The sequence below is a fragment of the Harpia harpyja genome, chromosome 7, assembly GCF_026419915.1.
Source record: "Harpia harpyja isolate bHarHar1 chromosome 7, bHarHar1 primary haplotype, whole genome shotgun sequence".
Lineage (NCBI taxonomy): Eukaryota > Metazoa > Chordata > Aves > Accipitriformes > Accipitridae > Harpia > Harpia harpyja.
Genome location: NC_068946.1, coordinates 872,501 through 889,876, shown reverse-complemented (window position 1 = coordinate 889,876; position 17,376 = coordinate 872,501). Strand labels below are relative to the sequence as shown.

At 57.5% G+C, this 17,376-nt stretch overlaps 3 protein-coding genes across 3 annotated transcripts; 2 read left to right on the top strand and 1 right to left on the bottom strand.

The window, feature by feature from the left end:
• NOL9 (nucleolar protein 9) lies at positions 1-6,937 on the bottom strand. The gene is made up of 12 exons (XM_052793368.1): positions 6,704-6,937; positions 6,399-6,624; positions 6,064-6,191; positions 5,738-5,876; positions 5,064-5,160; positions 4,221-4,318; positions 3,272-3,433; positions 2,787-3,075; positions 1,994-2,105; positions 1,432-1,609; positions 656-789; positions 1-335 (listed from the first exon to the last, which is right to left on the bottom strand). The coding sequence occupies exons 1-12, from the start codon at positions 6,893-6,895 to the stop codon at positions 207-209; spliced, it is 1,884 nt and encodes a 627-aa protein (XP_052649328.1). The 5' UTR covers positions 6,896-6,937; the 3' UTR covers positions 1-206.
• Positions 6,938-6,996: 59 nt separating this feature from the next.
• On the top strand, positions 6,997-11,859 carry TAS1R1 (taste 1 receptor member 1). Its single transcript, XM_052793373.1, has 6 exons — positions 6,997-7,151; positions 7,229-7,535; positions 7,872-8,648; positions 9,055-9,267; positions 9,669-9,789; positions 10,825-11,859. Exons 1-6 carry the CDS (start codon positions 6,997-6,999, stop codon positions 11,754-11,756), a joined length of 2,505 nt encoding a protein of 834 aa, XP_052649333.1. The 3' UTR covers positions 11,757-11,859.
• Positions 11,860-11,864: 5 nt separating this feature from the next.
• Positions 11,865-17,343, top strand: ZBTB48 (zinc finger and BTB domain containing 48). The gene is made up of 10 exons (XM_052793369.1): positions 11,865-12,377; positions 12,499-12,731; positions 13,514-13,625; positions 13,952-14,044; positions 14,401-14,487; positions 14,890-15,044; positions 15,609-15,745; positions 16,165-16,329; positions 16,461-16,549; positions 16,637-17,343. The coding sequence occupies exons 1-10, from the start codon at positions 11,928-11,930 to the stop codon at positions 16,928-16,930; spliced, it is 1,815 nt and encodes a 604-aa protein (XP_052649329.1). The 5' UTR covers positions 11,865-11,927; the 3' UTR covers positions 16,931-17,343.
• Positions 17,344-17,376: the final 33 nt, after the last annotated feature.

The window sequence follows — 17,376 nt, the reverse complement described above, 5'->3', positions numbered from 1 at the left end:
TGTTTTTAATAGATATTTATTACAAAACACCAAAATACAAACTGAAAATATAAAACATTATCAAAAACAGACACACTGTAGTATCTACACCGGACACATGCCCAGGGTCTCTCAGAGCTCTGCAGCACCCAGGGCTTCTGTGACCACACCTGGCTCCTGCCAGTCTCCGTACAAAACAAATCCCATGGTCCAAGGTCCCCAAGGCTTTAGGTGTAATCACACTCGAACGCGTACTCCCTCCTCTTGAAATGCTTCTTCTTTTTCAGCTTCCCAGAGCCCAAGATGCTGTAGTTATAATCGGATGTGACGTAGGGGATCTCTCCCTCAACTCCTTGCTGGAACAAAACCAGAAACAACTTTAAGAACTCGTATCTTCAACAGAATGGGAAGCGCTTTCCTCTACAGTCTGACAGAGCTGACTGGTGGAAAGGAGCAAGTCACCGCCAAACAAATCCCGCGCTGGTATCTGAAACACGATAAGAACGTTCTCCTCTCCCTTGTTTCTACAGGTTAAGGACAGTTTTCAAGAGAGATAACCATCTGGTAATGCCCAGACATCTCCAGGCACGCATAAGCCTCAGAAATAAGAAAACAGAAAACCCGCCAGCCAGCCTAAGCTCAGCCAGCTTCCACCCTCTTCCTGTGCAGCTCCTACCTGGCCTACAAGAACACAGTTTGGGACAGCAATATTTCCAAGGAGCAAACAATTCACTAGTCTCAGGTTCTCTGGAGGCACTGGCGTCAGAACGTGGTAAAGCTTCTTCTCCATTTCTACCCCTCGGACAATTCCTGAAAAAAATACAGGCAAAGTTCAGTCTTAACTCCGCCCGATCACTTCGGAGCGAATAACCGGACGCAGCTGAAGCTCTCTGAATAAACAGCTCTTCTGGAACGAAGAGAAGGATTTGAGACACATCATGACAAAAACCTGCATTGCTGTATCCCACTCCTGCAGTATCTCAGCATACATATGAACAAACAGCTAACTTCCCAAACCGCATATCCTTGTTCATTGGTACCTTCCTAGAGGAACCCGAGTAGCTCAGTATCAACCTCCAAGTCAGAACCGTAATATTAAATCGAGTCGTAGAAGGAAACGCACAACTAAAGGTATTTTGCATAAGCCACATGGAATCTGCTTTTGAGAATGTGAATCCAGAAAGGAAGTAAATTGTCAAGTTATGAAAGAGCAAGAGAAGCAAGTGACAAAAGGCTCTACTCAGCGACATTCCCCATAGCTGTTACTGGAAATTAATGAAAACCAAAGGACTTGAAGCGGAGCTTGCAATAGAAGAGAACACATGATATTCTCTTATCTCAATCCGCTTTTTCAGTTGTTTTTCAAACAGTAGGCAATTCTGTCACTCTGCAACCTATCTGTCAGAATACGACAGGTGAGAACACAGCTCAAGGTTTCCCAGGCTCGCTCACCGAAGCCAAGGCAATCACAGACCGGTGTCTGTGTCAGCAAGACTGGCCCATCGGTTTGGCATCTGATTTCATCCGGTATCCTGCAGAGCCCAACCCAGCTGGCGTTCACTGCATACATGATGTTGGTAGGAGCGACATCGGTGTGAATAACCCTGAGTGCAACAGCATTGAAAGGTACCTGAAGGGTTTAAAAAAAAAAAAAAAAAAAAAAAAGAAAAAGAAAAAGAAAAACTGTTCATTAGCTCAATGTCAACATAGTTTTGAGTTCAGAGACAAGGTAATGCTCTGAAAGCTCCCAACACACGCCTACAGACAGGCATTATCTCAGCGGCAAACACAACATTTTCAACACTAACACCTGAACACGCAGAAAACACGTGCAACACTGACATCACAACAAAAACCTCACTTCTAGATACACTGGATAAAGTCGCTATCTTTTTGCGGATTACAGAGCATTTTTCCCTCTTCCAAAAAACATGTGCAGTACAAGCAGAACTGTCAATTACTATGAGCCGGGCACTCCGCACCATCTCCAAGCCTTTCAAAAAAGCTCATTTACCTGATATGGCACAAGACTGTGCAGCGGAAGCACCGCCCCTATGTCTGGGGACTGCAGCTGACCCAGGTAACCCAGTATGGACATGTCACGCAAGATGCCGCTATGTACTCGCCTGGAAAAATAACCACAACAAGTCAAGGAAGGGCAGCGCACCCTCACACAGCGACCCAAACCAGATACCCCAGACAGTCCCGAGTATACCATACAATATTAGCCACTGTTTCATGCAAATTTAGTTTTTGAAACATCTACCGCTGAAGAACATTTAGAGCTATGTTTTTATTACCGCTAAGGGATCGCAGGATTTAGGGCATTGTTTCAACTTTAAAAAGGCATTAAATAACTTTCACCATCAGCATCAGAGATGCTCAAAGTATCAGAAAAATTAAGAAATAAGGTGATCCGTCATCTACGTCTGTAAGAAATGGGTAAGGAACCTCCCAATTAGAAAAAAGAGACATAATGTTCCACAATTCCAAGTGGAAGTCATGCCCAGTGTAAAACTAAGTAACTGACAGTAGTCATTGGAAGTAGAGTAGGGAGGAACAACCTTCCCCCCCGCCTAAAAAACTAAACCTACACAAACCTCCACCCAAACACCCTCCCCTCCTCCCAACCCAAGTACCCAGAAAACCCAAACACCCCCCAAACATAACCCCCTAATAAGTAAACTAACCAGCTCTAACCGCTTTAACGGAACTCTCGAGGCCAAATCAAGAGCCTCTACCATCAGGACCACGCATGATTTTGTTAAGCCCACTAACCGCCACGTAGCGCTGAACTTTCTACTTACGCTTCACCTGCAACCCCTGCTCGAGGGAATTCTGGATGGACGTACAGCAACTTATACTCAGGAGCCGATGCATCTCCCTCCCCTTCAGAGGACTTCCAGCTTCCTGCTCCACTCATACCCATCTGCTTGCATTTGGCTTGCTGTTTGCCCTTGGTGTACAGGCCAGGAGTGAGATGAACGTACTCTGGGGTGAGCGGAGCCATGGCTTTCCAGTCATACACATCCATCTGAACAATGTGACTGGGTGACAACAGCCGAATGATATCAATCAGAAGCAGCAACCCCTCACCTTTAGGGAGCAGAGAAAACACGATTGCTGCTGCTACATAAACAGGTCGGAACACTGTTATGGAAGACCAGTACTAGCTCAAGGCAGGTAAGCCTTACTTTCAGGTTCTGGGCTGTCTAGAAAGCGTGGTGGTGTACCGCTACAATTATTACCTCCCTTCTGCACCACCCCTTAAGAACAGACTTATCCTGTTTACCTTTCACCCAGCCCATGGTGTTGATGACTAAAGGCACTTCCTTCTTGTAGGAGCTGAACACATACTTCACAACATCAAGGTATCTTTCGGTGTCCTGCTCACAACTAGTCTGTCCGTAATACACCATCTTACGTGGCGTTTGTTGATGAGTGAACGGTGGACCTGAAAAAGCAAGCAGCAAACAAACCTCTAGTGGTTTCAGTAAGTCAAATCAGAAAACTCCCATCCCTGTAGCACCTATGTGCAATCCCTTCCAAAATAATCTGTCCTCCTTTCACATGCTAACAGTCCTTCCTGTGCAGCCTGCACCTATGGAGAAACTTTACTGTCACTTGCAAGACTCCATGCTAGGAATTTTGTTTGTTTGGGTTTTTTCTTGTTTGTTTGTTTTAAGTCACTGGTTACATACTTGCGAATTTTAAAACAACCGTCTTCTCTGACAGACTATCCAGAAAGTAAACCAGTCTGGCCATATCCTTTTTAGACAGTGACCCAAATCCCCAAGACCACAAATACCAGCAATTTCTCTGGCTCTAGTTTTTCTACGCTCATAATGACAGGCCCCAACCTAAAACTTCCCCCTAAAACTCAAGTTAGCTTTATCTACGGATACTAAAAACTGGGAAAGATTTTCCCAAAAAGACCTTTCAAATCTGAAAGGCTTAAAATCCACCCTGACATGCCACAGCCTGTTCCACCACCTTATGAACAACTATTGTCTCTAAGACAGAAAAAACGAGCAGGGAGAATAGCTCCATGTTACTTTGCGAGATTTTCTCATGGAGTTTACATGCCCCTCGCAAGAAAACTTTAACAGCCTTTGTTTTAGTTTCTCTATGCACCTCGGACAGATGTGGCAGCTTCCCCTAAAGTACAGCCTCTACTCAGAAAGCACTTTCTGGAAATGAAACAGGTTTGTGGCAACTGCAGAAAATGGCAAAACACATACCAAGAATTGGCTCTGTTACATTACTTAAAGACACGCATCCAGGCGGTGTAAACTCGGTTTGACCGATGTCACATTCCATATATTCAACCGAGGGAAGGCTGCAGTGGAAGAAGCCTGTATATTAGCGTCCACTTAAAAAAGAAACAGGACACGACCTGGAACACATCAGAAGCACAATCTGATTTTGTTCCAGGTTGTCAAAATTAAATTCTTGAATACAATCAAACCACAACTCATCTCTCTCCTTCCCTCACTTGAGAGGGTATTAAGCGAGAACGTAAAAGGCTCCCCTACAGTGCAATATTATATTACAATAGCTCCGTACCCATCCAGCTTTAAGGGAAGCAGCTGGAACAATAATCGGAGGTGGTACTAATCAAGTGTACTGCCTCTCTGACGTTAACTGGGCACCCTAAGACCAGCCATTTGAAATTTATAAATTTTATCATCTTTATTTTAAGCACACAATGGTCAGGAGAATAAGCTTCTACACCTTGCTCTGCCAAGAATCTTCAAAGATGCTAACAAATTATAACTTACTGTGTCTTTCCAAGCGTTATAACTACCAGTTCCTTACCGAACCCTAACTACTCGGTTCCAAATTAGTTCACATACTCCAATACAACAATTTAGTAGTATTTCAATAGAAATGTTTCAGTAGTCAACTTTTCTGAAAGGAACCCAAGACAAGAATGCCTATTTTTCTGCATTTTTGTTTGTTTGCTTTTAAAAGATATCTACCTTCCAGTTAACAGCTTTTCTGAGAATCCTGGCAGGCAGTTTTTTCCCCTCTCCTAAATCCCATGCAGTACTTTAAAACTTGTAGAACATGAAAAGACTCACCGATTCAGTAACAGATTAATCAGGTATCTGTTAAATGTCGATTTCCCAGTGTTTTTTGGGCCACACACTAGAACCACCGGGACACCTTCATCTTCCGCTGGAAAAATAAACATAGTCTGAAACTGACCAACGCTGTCAGTTACTCTGATGGGCCCTGTTTACATAAATTTGTTAAAAAACCAAAAGCCCGAAAAACCCTACGGACTTTGCGGTCTGACTAGGATGCATTTGAATTAAACAGAAAAAAAATACATTCAAGAGAAGCATGTTAAGCGTACCAGTGTAAAGGCAAAAAGCTGCTGAAGCAAGAAGCAAGCCCTAGCACTACAACCCAGCATGTATGAACTCCAGTTGCTCATGGTATTTTAGATGTTGCTGGGTAAGTAAGGGAACTTTTTTTTCTACCTGCTACAAAAGAGAGCACAATGAGAGTTTTGATGTCAGACTGGGAAGTGCCTTTACAGCAGCAAGCTGCCCGTCTGGCGGGAGAGGCACAAACCCACTCGAGGCGATGCACGAGCTCAAGACTCCCACTATTCAGGAGAAAAACATGACCCTCCATCAGTGCCTGTCACAGGGCACACCATCCCCAACCTGCACTCACAAAAAGCCGCGTGAATTTCCTTTCTGCAGGCTACTAAATCCCCCAACCTCACCAAGTGCACGCCACTCACCACAGCACGCTTGGATCAGCTCCTCCAGAGCCAGCAACATGCTCTCTGACACCAGCAGCCCACGGTCAGGGCTACACTTCACGATGCCAACAGATGCCAGAACTGCATCTTCCGGCGTGAAGCTGGATTCTTCCTTTTTCTAGGGAAGAGGAAAAAACGCTTAGGGAGGCGTGCGTAAGGCCTTGTAGCTGCGCTGCTGGATGCTGACAGGCACCCAAAGCAGGGCAGCCGCCTCTCGCTCCGCACGAGGCCTGTTTTGGGGAAGGCGCGACATCCGCGCCGCCACCCAGGGCGGAGCGGGCATCTCGACGCCCTCTGGGTCTCACCTGGGGCTCGAAGAGCCGCGACAGCGGTGGGTGGCTCAGCAGGAACCGCGTCACCGGCGTGTCCAGGTGCTCCAGCAGCACCACGGCGCACTCCGGCGAGAACCTGGCCATCGCCTTCACCCGCGCCTCTGCAACGAGGGGAGAGCGCCGTCCTCAGACCGCGCTAAAAAGCGGTGGCGGCGCCGCGCGCAAAATGGCGGACGCCCCGCACCGCGCCGCACACAAAATGGCCGCCTCCCCGCACCCCGCGCAAAATGGCGGCTACCCCGCACCCCGCGCAAAATGGCGGCCCAGCAACCGCCCGGCCGGCCACCCCGCACCGGGCTGGCACTCACGGCGGCGGACGCTGTGCGCCCGCATAGCGGCGCGGGCGGCGGCGCGCAGCTGTCGGAGGTCGGCGGCGGGCGGGCGGTCGGCGGGCAGCGCCTCCAGGGTAAGCGCGCAGTGGGTGGCCGGCGAGAAGACCGGCAGCCCCGGCTGGTGCGAGGCGACGGCGAAGCCCAGGAGGCGGACGGCGCCGTAGAGGCAGCGCAGGCGGCATTTGCCGGTGAAGGACAGCGCCTGCGGAGGGGAGAGGGCGGTGAGGCGGCAGCGGCGGCGAGGAGGGAGGGCGGGAGCGGCCGGGCCGGTCGCCGCTCACCTGCCGCGGTGCCAGGAGAAGGACGGCGGCACCCTCCGCCGCCTCCACGGCCGCCAGGCCCGCCTCGGCCGGCGGCACCATGCCGGCGCGGGCGAAGGAGGCGGCGAACTCCCTCCAGGCCGCCTCCGCCCGGCCCCCGCGGGTCGAGGCCCGGCGGGGGCGGCGGGTCGGCGGGCCGCGCCGCGCGGGCATGGCCGCCTCAGCCTCCCTCCGCCTCCTCCGGGGCCGCCCCTCGGGCCGAGCGCCGCCCGCCCCGTTAAGAGGCGCCGCCCGCCGCCCGGCGCCGCCCCGCCATGCCGCTGCCCGCCCTGCTCTGCCTCTGCGCGGCCGCCGCCGCCGCCGCCTCCTCCTTCACCAGCCGCGGCGACTACCGCCTGGCCGGCCTCTTCCAGATGCACAACTCGGCGCCGCGGGCCGCCGCCCGGCCGCTGGTGGACGGCTGCGACAAGTGAGTCCCCCGCGCCCCTCTGGTCCCTCCCCCTAAATGCGGTTTTTTTACTAAAAACCACTCTTGCGTTCGCGCAGCACCGCCGCCTTCAAGAGCCACGGCTACTGCCTGTCCCAGGCCATGCGCTTCGCCGTGGAGGAGATAAACAACTCCAGCACCCTCCTCCCCAACGTCACCTTGGGCTACGACATCCACGACACCTGCTCGGAGCCCGCCAGCCTCCACGCCACGCTGCGCGCCCTCGCCCGGAAAGGCGGGCGGGAGGTCGAGGTGCTCCCCACCTTCCGCCGCTACGAGCCCGAGGCGGTGGCCATCATCGGGCCCGACAGCACCCGCCTGGCCGTCACCACAGCGGCCATCCTTGGCATCTTCCTCGTACCGGAGGTAAGCGCGGCTCCCCCAGCAGATGAAGGGACCCTGAGGAGCAGTGGTTTGAGGGAGGATGAGCTTGGAGCTGAGGAGCCAGGGTGAACTGGAAACGCAGCCCCCCCCGTGCGCGCGTTGGCCCGGGTCTCTTCCCAGGCGCTGGCAGCTGGCAGGCAGGCATCACGGCTGGCTCGCCGTCCTTCAGAGGTTTCTCTCGTGGCAGCACGTTCGGCTCCAGCTCCGCTGCCTGCCCAGCCCCAAGTCTCTTCAGGAGACAGGCTGCCTGTGCCGTTAGCTCTTAGGGTGCTGCTGCCTGGGGGAGCACAACCCCCTTTCTCCTGGCTCCCTTTGCAGATTAGCTACGAAGCCTCCTTGGCGACGCTGAGCCTGAAGCGGCTCTATCCCTCGTTCCTGCGCACGATTCCCAGCGACAGGCAGCAAGTAAAGGCCATCTTCCTGCTGCTGCAGCATTTTGGGTGGACTTGGGTCGCGCTGCTGGGCAGCGACAACGCCTATGGCAGGGACGGCTTGGACGCCCTCCACAAGCTGTTGACCACAAGTGACGTGTGCGTTGCCTACCAAGGCATCATCCCCGTCAACAAGGATGCCAGCAGCCCGGAGCTCCATAACCTGGTCAGAATTCTCACGGACACCAGGGTCAACGTCACCGTCGTCTTCTCCAACAGACAAAGCGCCCGCCCTTTCTTTGAAGTGGTGGTCCAGAGGAACGTCACGGGCATGGTGTGGGTAGGCTCTGAAGACTGGTCGTTAGCCCAAACAATCTGGCAGGTGCCTGGCATCCAGAGTATCGGCTCAGTGATTGGGATGTCGGTTGAGAACACGGAGTCCCCGATGCTGGAACGCTTTGAATCTTGGAAGATGGCAGAGGAAAGCGCTGCAGCTGAGCGTGCCGGCAGCCCGGAGGCAGGTGGGGGAGCCGGAGGGAGTGCCCAGCTGTATTGCACCCAGCGCTGCACCGGCTGCCACTTGCTCGCCACTGCCCCCAACATGTATGATGCTCAAGCCTCCTTCAACGTGTACTCAGCCGTGTACGCCGTGGCCCACGGCCTCCACGACCTGCTAGGCTGTGCCTCAGGGGCGTGCAGCAAAGGCAAAGTCTACCCCTGGCAGGTAAGAGCAACAGGAGGAAGGATCTTCCTTGTGGAAGAGGATCCATGGGGATCCTTCCTCACAGGGAAGGATCTTCCCCTTGCGCCCAAGGGTTTTCTGTCCCTCTGAAAGGCTCGTGTCCCAGCTGAAGAGCCTCATGGGCTTCAGCCACCGGTCACAGTCAAAGCAGCCTGGACCTAGACCCAGACCCCTGCCCTATATCACTTCTGTTCCTCTACTGCCAGCCCCTCACAGAAACCTGGAAGGGACTTTCTGCAGCTGGGCATAAGCTAGCTGTTGGGGGGTTGGAAAGAGGAGCCAGAGCAGAGGAGGGGCCCTCTAGCACATCTCTCTCCCAAGACAAGGCACTCCTCAGCGGGAGGCTCGTCATCAGGAATGAGTCTTCTCTTACTCTCCTGTTTTACAGCTCTTACAAAAAATCAAGCAAGTAAACTTCACCCTGTACAAAAGCCGCATCTCTTTTGATGCCAATGGGGACATCTGTAAAGGCTACGATATCGTCACATGGGACTGGAGCAGCCCGAGCTGGGCTTTCAATGTGATAGGAACTTTCCGTGTGAACCCCGACAGGCTGAGCATTGACCAGGGCAAAATCCCATGGCACACAAAGGATCGCCAGGTACCGTTCTGCATCCAGATCTTATTTATTGCTTACTGCTGAGCCAGCTACATCCCCAACACTGCCAGTTCTGGGGTATTTCCCCAAAATTGGACAAAAATGAGGGCAGATGGAGGCGGTATGGGGGGGTGATCCACACTCTGAGTATCAGCTTTCATCCTTCCAAAAAACAAGCAGGGCACACGAACCAAAAAGGTTCCTACTTTTACCTTTAAATGCTCTCATTTTCCCACCACCTCCGTAAGAACCACAACATGGCGAGCTCTTGGCTGCTGCCCAGTGTCTGTCCTGAAAGCGGGCAGCAAGCTGCCTGAATGCTGCCAGGCCCAGGCCTGGCACTCAGCGAGGGGTCCTGCTGCCCGCCCCGCTCACCTGCCTGACCCTCGCCACGCTCCCGACAGGCTCCCACCTCGGTGTGCTCCGAGGCCTGTCAACCGGGGGAGAAGCGGCTGCAGCAGAGCCGCCACCGATGCTGCTTCAGCTGCGTGGCCTGTCCATCAGGAACCTTTCTGAACAGATCAGGTCAGTACGTCCTAGGGGGCTGCTCCCTCCCCTTCCTTCCCGCTTGGACCCCCTGCCCACACCCTGCCTCCCCCTCACGTCAGCTTCTTGCTTCCGTTTCGCTGTTCCCCCAGCCTCTTCCCTCCTGCTCTCTCTTCCTCCCTGTGGTCAGTAAAAACCTCTGAGCTGACCTGAACGCAGTCGGTCTGACTGCCGTTTGCCTACCTGTGGGTATGCAAAGCCCATGCCCGGTGCTTTCCGGGGAGCGCTGCCCACAGGTGGGACCACACAGTCAAACAGCCAGCAGAGATGGTGCTGGCAGAGCACCTTCTCCCACAGCCAGGGGCCAAGGGGCGTCCGGCCCGACAGCTGTTTCCTGCACCGCATCCTCTGGGAGGGAAATTTGACCCGGTGGTTGCCTTTGTGCCCCAGGTGGCACTCGGGGCTTCTGCACCACGTGGTCACCAGCAGGTGGCATATGGAAATGTCCCCTGCCTGGGACAGGCAGCAGGAATCTCCTGTCTATGGGTCACCGGCCACAGCAACAAACCCCTTGCTGGCAACCGGTCACTCGGCAGCCTCGGCCTGCACTTGCGCCGAGGCGGGCGGAAACGGCCAGCTCTGGGGAAGAGCGGGAGCACCCAGACATGGCTGGTCAGCATTGCTGTCCCATACCCCAGCTTGCAGAAAGGGGGCTGCTGCAGACCCGTCCCGGCCTTCACAGGCTACTGTTGGACGCACGAGCCCCTTCCCACCTGCGGTCCACATGCCCCTGAGCCTCGGCTCACCCAGCCGAGCTCCTGCGGGCCTCGCGCCTCTCAACCCAAGCAATGGACTTTTGGGAAGTCCACTGGGAGGACTTTTGGGGAAAGAGACCCTCTGCTCCTTAAGGCTTGGAAGCGCCCAAGGGGAAGGAGCAGGACGCGAGGAGTGGGCAGCTCTTGCAGAGAGCCCGGGGGGCTGCGAGGGCAGGGTGCTCTGCCGCGGCAGACATCTTACCAGGGTCTGTGGTGTGCGAGGTGCCTCTGTCACTGCCCGGGCTCCTGTCCTCTGCAGACCTCTACGGCTGCCAGTCCTGCAGGGTAGAGGAGTGGGCCCCGGCGAGGAGCGAAGCTTGCTTCAACCGCACCACCGAGTTTCTGTCCTGGTCTGAGCCCATCTCCTGGGCACTGCTGATCCCCACCATCCTCCTCATGCTGCTCATGGCAGGGCTGGCTGTCCTCTTCGCCCTGAACGCCTCCACGCCGGTGGTCAAGTCCGCTGGCGGGAAGATGTGCTTCCTCATGCTGGGCTCTCTGGCTTGTGCCTGCAGCAGCCTCTTCTGCTACTTTGGGGAGCCCACCCGGCAGGCGTGCCTGCTGCAGCTCCCCCTCTTCGCCATCAGCTTCACCGTCTTCCTCTTGTGCGTGGCGACACGCTCCTTCCAGATCGTCTGCATCTTCAAGCTGAACGCGCGCTGGCCGGCCCTCTACGAGGCCTGGCTGCGGCGCAGGGGGCCGGTGCTCTTCGTCGCCACTGGCACGGCGGCCCAGGCGGTGCTGTGCCTGGCCGCGGAGGCCGCCAGCCCCTCGGTGCCGCACCGGGATTATGGCGTGGCGGCCGAGCGGGTGGTGCTGGAGTGCACCTCGAGCGCGGGGGCGAGCAGGATGGTCGCCGTCGCCTACACCGTGTTGCTCAGCGTCTGCTGCTTCGTCCTCAGCTACATGGGCAAGGACCTGCCCGCCAGCTACAACGAGGCCAAGTGCCTCACCTGCAGCCTGTTCCTGCACCTCGCCTGCGCCGCCGCCGTCCTCTGCACGCAGGGCGCTTTCCGCGGCCGGGAGGCGGCGGCGGTCCAGGTGCTCGGCGCCCTCTGCACCCTCGGCGCCCTGCTGGGCGGCTATTTTCTCCCGAAGGCCTTCGTCATCCTGCTGCGGCCGCGCCTCAACACGCCCGAGCACTTCCAGATGGCGATCCAGAGCTACACGCGGCGCCTGGCCGAGGCCTGAGGCGGCGGGTGGACGGGGACGGCCGGGACGGGGCCGAGCCGGCGCCGCCGCCGCCGCCGCCGCCGCCGGGCCCCTGAGGCGCGCCGCGCGTCACATCCGTCGCGCCCTGACGCCACATCCGGCGCGCTGCCAAGATGGCGGCGGGGCGCGGGGCCCGGTAACGGCGCGGCCATGGCGGCGGCGGCGGCGCACAGCGTCCGCGTCCTGCGGGAGCTGAACCGGCAGCGCGCGGCGGGGCAGTTCTGCGACGCGACGCTGGGCGTGGGCGGGCGGGAGTTCCGCGCCCACTGGCCGGTGCTGGCCAGCTGCTCCCGCTTCTTCCGCGCCCGCGGGCCCGGCGGCCCGGTGGCGCTGCCCGAGGGCCTGGCCGACACCTTCCAGCTCCTCCTCGACTTCTTCTACACCGGCCGCCTGGCCCTCACCGCCCACAACCGCGCCCGCCTGCTGGCCGCCGCCGAGCAGCTCGGCGTGCCCGACGCCGTGGCGCTCTGCCGGGCCTTCCGCCCCGCCGGGCCCCGGCAGCGGCCCCGCCGCACCGCCGCCTCCGCCGCCCCGACCCCGACCCGTCCGGGGGAAGCGGACATCGCGGCCGCGGCTCCCCCGCAGCCCGGAGGCCAGGCGGTGCGTGAGGGGACCGGGAGTGGGGAACGGAACGGGGCGGGGGGGGGGGGGGGGGGGAGAAGGGCAGGGGGTCGGCGGCCCGGCGGGGGAGGCGCGGTGACGGCCGCCTCTTCCCTCGCAGGCCACCCCCCCGGCCCCGGAGGAGGCGGCGGCGGGCGACGGCGGGCGGGGGGACAGCGACGCCGAGTCCCTGCCCGAGAAAAAGGCCCTGCAGAGCAAAAAGAACCCCCCCCCGGGGAAGGCGCCCGGCGGCGCGGGGACGCCCGGGAGCAGAAAAGGTACAGCGGTGCCGGTCGAGTGCCCCACATGTCATAAAACCTTCCTCAGCAAATATTGCCTTAAAGTGCACAACAGGTAAACGCTCCGACTTTTCTTTCCCCTTGCATTCGCGCGTAGGCACCTGCGCCGCGAGGCTCTGCCCCTTCCTGCCCGCTCTTCCACGGGGTGGGGGGCGGTGGGCGATCGGCCCCGCTTGCGGCCGGCTGGTCTCAACGCCTCAGTGTCCGCCGGGACGGAAAAGGAGGTCCCCCCTGTCCCCCGGGCTGGGGTCGCTTTGAGCCGGGGCGGCGGTGAGGGAGTTGTACAGCTCCAAAACTGTTCCGAGAGCCACACCGGCTGTCCCGGGCTTCTGCTCCTCAGGGTCAGTGCCAGCCTGCCTCAAAAAGGCGGCGTTGAGGGGCTCTTCCAGCGGACACGCCGGCTGCGGGTGTGCGATGGCAAATGGTCCTACTGGGCTTTCAGAATCGGCATGGGCTGTGCGGCAATTTGACTGGGTTGTGGAGAATGCGCCGGCGTGGCCGGGCGCCACGAGGAGCCTGGGGGTCGATAATCAGGAGCAAAGCGGGTGCCTGCAGAGAGAGCGTGAGCTCCAGCTGCGCTCGTCGGTGAGGGGCAAACCTTAGCCCTGCGAAACTGAGGTTTTGTGGAGCACAGTGGGCGCCAACAGCTTGACGGGATCCGCAAAGCTGGCATAAAAGGTCGCTTTTGGGCGACTGTGAATATTGGCGCTGGGGGGTGGGGGTGTAGAAGCTGCCTGGTCCTTCCCTCTCCCTTCCCAGTGTCCTCGCTGGGCCCGCTTGTGCATCTCTGCTGTGGGACCGGCAGTGACGGACGCTCTCCTTTTGTCTTCCCCCTAGGAAACACACTGGAGAAAAGCCATTTGAATGTTCCAAATGTGGCAAATGTTATTTCAGAAAAGAGAATCTCCTGCAACACGAAGCCAGAAATTGCATGAACCGATCTGAGCAGGTACGCCCGGGAAGCTGCGGTCTGGAAAGCAGGTGCTATTTTGCAGGAGTGGAATTAGAGCCTTTCTCCAGCCGTAGCCCCCCCAAGTCCACCGCCAATGAGGATGGCAGCAGCTTTTGTCCGATTTACCACACAACTCTCATTTTGTCTGTTTTTTTCAACTGTGCAAGGATACTCTGTACTGTAAAAGATCCAGGTTGCTGCCGGTGCAGGTTAAATGACATAACAAGGTCCCAGTGCCCAAGAGCCAAGCACTGGTCTGAGCTGCGGGCTTTGCGTCGGACTCTCGGTTCAGCAGAAGCTGACACTTCCCCCCTCTCTTGCAGGTTTTCACGTGTTCAGTCTGCCAGGAGGTGTTCAAGAGGCGAATGGAGCTGCGGCTGCACATGGTGTCGCACACAGGGGAGATGCCGTACAAGGTGAGCAGTGCCTGCCTCTGACGTCCCTACGAGTGGCTCCACACTGGTGCGAAGGAAGGGGGGGTGAGCGTCCTGTTTTGGGGCAGCCTGGCCCAGCCCGGCAGGGGAACAGAGCGCACCGGCTCCCTTCCCCCGTCCGTGGCAGCCTGCTGAGGGTCGTTCCCTATCTCTGAGCCAGAACGTGCTCCAGGGAGAAACCAAAGCCAGGCGCTTTCTGCGGCCTTACCAGGGATTCGTGTTCCATGTCAGAACGGTGCTCCCCTGCCCGTTGCACCAGCACGCCGTTGGGCCTCTCCTTGCGCCAAAATCGCTGTTTGGCGCTTGCTGGAAGCTGACCCTCCTCTCCTGTCTTTCAGTGCTCCTCCTGCGCCCAGCAGTTCATGCAGAAGAAGGACCTGCAGAGCCACATGATAAAGCTGCATGGTGCGCCAAAGCCCCACGCGGTAAGGGAGCAGGTGGGCGGCGGTGGGCTTTTGGGAGGGAATTAGCCTGCGCTCAGGCCTGGCCTAAGGAATGGCGCCTGTTGTCCTGTCTGGCTCTTTTTAGCGAGGCAGGGAGTTACAGAGCTGCTGGAAATAGTTTTTTGGGAACAGGAACAGCCTTCGTCATTTTTTTGGCTGACAGACCCAAGTACTGACCAGCATTTTGCCTTTGTCAGGCCGTCTCGTCTTGTTAGGCATTTTGGAGCTGGGGGTGCTGCCACAGCCGGCCGCAAGCAGGGCCCCAAAGCAGCAGAGGCAGGCAGAGGGAGGGGTCTTGGGCAGCGAGCGGGTCTGTCGCGGGCGTACGCCGCGAACCGTGCCCAGGCGAGCTGCCTAACCCTGCGCTCTCCTGTGGCCTTGCAGTGCTCGACCTGCTCCAAGTGCTTTCTGTCTCGGACAGAGCTGCGCCTGCATGAGGCCTTCAAGCACCGGGGAGAGAAGCTGTTTGTCTGCGAGGAGTGCGGGCACCGGGCCTCGAGTCGCAACGGCCTGCAGATGCACATCAAGGCCAAGCACAGGTACGACGTAACCTGTGTCCTCTCCTGCGTCACCCTGGCTCTCCTGGCTGTGCTTCCTCCCCCGAGGGCCCGGCTGGGTGGTGCTGGGGAGAGGGGCTGGCTGGAAGGCGGCAAGCACCCCCTTCCCCAAGGTGCCGGGCCGAAGCTTCTGCCAGAAATCTGGTGAGGGGCCAACCAGTGTTTTGCTTTTCTCTCTTCCAAAGGAAGTGCAGACCGTTGGCACTTCCTCTGGGCATGCGGTCATAATAATACAGGTGATGACTGAAGCTCATCAGCCCAGCTCATTCGTGTTCTTGAAGTGGCCAGCGTGCACCAGCAGCTGCTCTCCACGCTCATCCTTAGTGTTCTGTTTCCTGGGCTGGTTATAATGCCCAAGGGGCAGGAGGCTGCAGCTTGGGAGACCGTGGCTGCAGAATAGCATTTGTGGGCCTCCAAAATACTTTAGTTTGAGATGGGTTGAAGTAGGAGTTTAATTCCAAGAACTTCGGGCGAGGAGCAGCAGCTAACCTGTGGGGCTGAAGCTGGCAAGGGCAGAGATAAAGGTAACATTGCCTCTGCCCACAGAAATGAGCGGCCCTACGTTTGCGAGTTCTGCCACCACGCCTTCACGCAGAAAGCCAACCTCAACATGCACCTGCGCACGCACACCGGCGAGAAGCCCTTCCAGTGCCACCTCTGCGGCAAGACCTTCAGGACGCAAGGTACCCCCTGGGCGTGCGGCTGGGGCTGCTGGTGCTGAGCACCGTGCTCTGGCATCTGGGACCTCCAGAAAGCAGCCGTGCTGCAAAACCTGCCTTCTTCTTCCCGCTTCCTCCGGGGAGCAAAGCCACGCTCTTGGGAGTGCACGCTAACGCTGAGGAAGGCAGGTTCCCATTATCTCCATTACCCTCGTGGCACAAAAGAGGAAGAAATTGATGAGTTTTCCCCAGTAACAGTTCGCCTGGACCAGCAGGCTGCTGATTTTACTGCTTCTAAGCCTTCCTAACCAGCCTGGCACAGACCGACCGCACGTGCGGTCTTCGCTGCGGCATGGCTCGTACCTGAGCCCTGCGACAGGGGCATGTGCCGTGCCGCGCCGCTGACCGGCGGCTCTCCCCCTCTCTCCCCCTGCCAACGGCAGCGAGCCTGGACAAGCACAACCGGACCCACACCGGGGAGCGTCCCTTCAGCTGCGAGTTCTGCGATCAGCGCTTCACAGAGAAGGGGCCCCTGCTGAGGCACATTGCCAGCCGGCACCAGGAGGGGAGGCCCCACTTCTGCCAGATCTGTGGGAAAACGTTCAAAGGTAATGGCCAGGGCGTCGAGCTTTCACACGGCTCTTTAGAAACTGCCCTCCTTTCTGTGGTGCGGCTTCGCGTCGCCGCGAGCATCTACGGTGCGGTGCTGCCACCAACGAGCTCTTGCTTCCCTCCTCAGCTGTTGAACAGCTGCGCGTCCACGTCCGCCGGCACAAGGGCGTGAGGAAGTTCGAGTGCACCGAGTGCGGCTACAAGTTCACGCGGCAGGTGAGGACTTCCCTGGCTCTGGCAACGCTGGCAGCGCGTGCTGTGCCAGTGGAGCCGGCCCCCTCATCCTGCGTCTTCCTTTTGCAGGCTCACTTGAGGCGCCACATGGGGATTCATGACCGGGTGGAGAACTATAACCCCCGGCAGCGGAAGCTGCGGAACCTGATCATCGAGGACGAGAAGGCCATGGTGGTGGCACTGCAGCCGCCGCCGGAGCTGGACGTGGGCTCGGCCGAGGTGATCGTGGAGTCCCTGTCCCGTGGCGCCCTGCCCGAGGAGCTCCCTGTGCAGAGACTCTGCTCAAACGAGAACTTCTCTACAGCAGATGTGATCGAGCAATCGCTAATTATAACGACGATTCCCGAAGACTGTGAAACATAGCGTGACCGCCTGCGCGCGTCCTTCCTACCAAAACACAATAAAGCGTTAGGCTGGAGCCGCTCTCTGCTGCGCTTGTTCTTTCCGAGTTGTGCAGCTGCCCCTTCCCCTCCTCCCCACAAAGCTCCCACCCCAGGTTGCAGGGAAGTGAAGTTATAATCGGGTCACAAATGAAGAAACAAATGTGAAGCTAGTCAGAATGGCTACTTAAATAAACGTACGTGTGCTGTATGAGGCAGGATGTGACTGCTGACTCCATGTGTGTAATACTGTGAATCGCTTTTTAACGAGCTCTCGTTTGTGGCTGGAGGGACAGCTGGTGCTCGCCTCCCCTTTCCTCCAGTGCTCTTGCCTTGCACAGGCAGTTCTGCCTTTTGAGTCTGAAAGCTCGTGATTAAAGCTTACCTTCCCCAAGAGAGTGCGGCTCTGCCCCTTTCCTTAAACACTTG

Excerpts from the sequence above, each read along its gene's own strand:
- NOL9 (XM_052793368.1), bottom strand. The coding sequence starts at position 6,895 with ATGCCCGCGCGGCGCGGCCCGCCGACCCGCCGCCCCCGCCGGGCCTCG. Across the intron at positions 3,076-3,271 it reads CACCATGGGCTGGGTGAAAG|GTGAGGGGTTGCTGCTTCTG; the intron begins GTAAACAGGATA and ends TGCTCCCTAAAG. Across the intron at positions 336-655 it reads ACTGTGTTCTTGTAGGCCAG|CAAGGAGTTGAGGGAGAGAT; the intron begins GTAGGAGCTGCA and ends GTTTTGTTCCAG.
- TAS1R1 (XM_052793373.1), top strand. The coding sequence starts at position 6,997 with ATGCCGCTGCCCGCCCTGCTCTGCCTCTGCGCGGCCGCCGCCGCCGCC. Across the intron at positions 8,649-9,054 it reads GCAAAGTCTACCCCTGGCAG|CTCTTACAAAAAATCAAGCA; the intron begins GTAAGAGCAACA and ends CCTGTTTTACAG. Across the intron at positions 9,790-10,824 it reads AACCTTTCTGAACAGATCAG|ACCTCTACGGCTGCCAGTCC; the intron begins GTCAGTACGTCC and ends TGTCCTCTGCAG.
- ZBTB48 (XM_052793369.1), top strand. The coding sequence starts at position 11,928 with ATGGCGGCGGCGGCGGCGCACAGCGTCCGCGTCCTGCGGGAGCTGAAC. Across the intron at positions 13,626-13,951 it reads GCATGAACCGATCTGAGCAG|GTTTTCACGTGTTCAGTCTG; the intron begins GTACGCCCGGGA and ends CCTCTCTTGCAG. Across the intron at positions 14,045-14,400 it reads CAGGGGAGATGCCGTACAAG|TGCTCCTCCTGCGCCCAGCA; the intron begins GTGAGCAGTGCC and ends CCTGTCTTTCAG.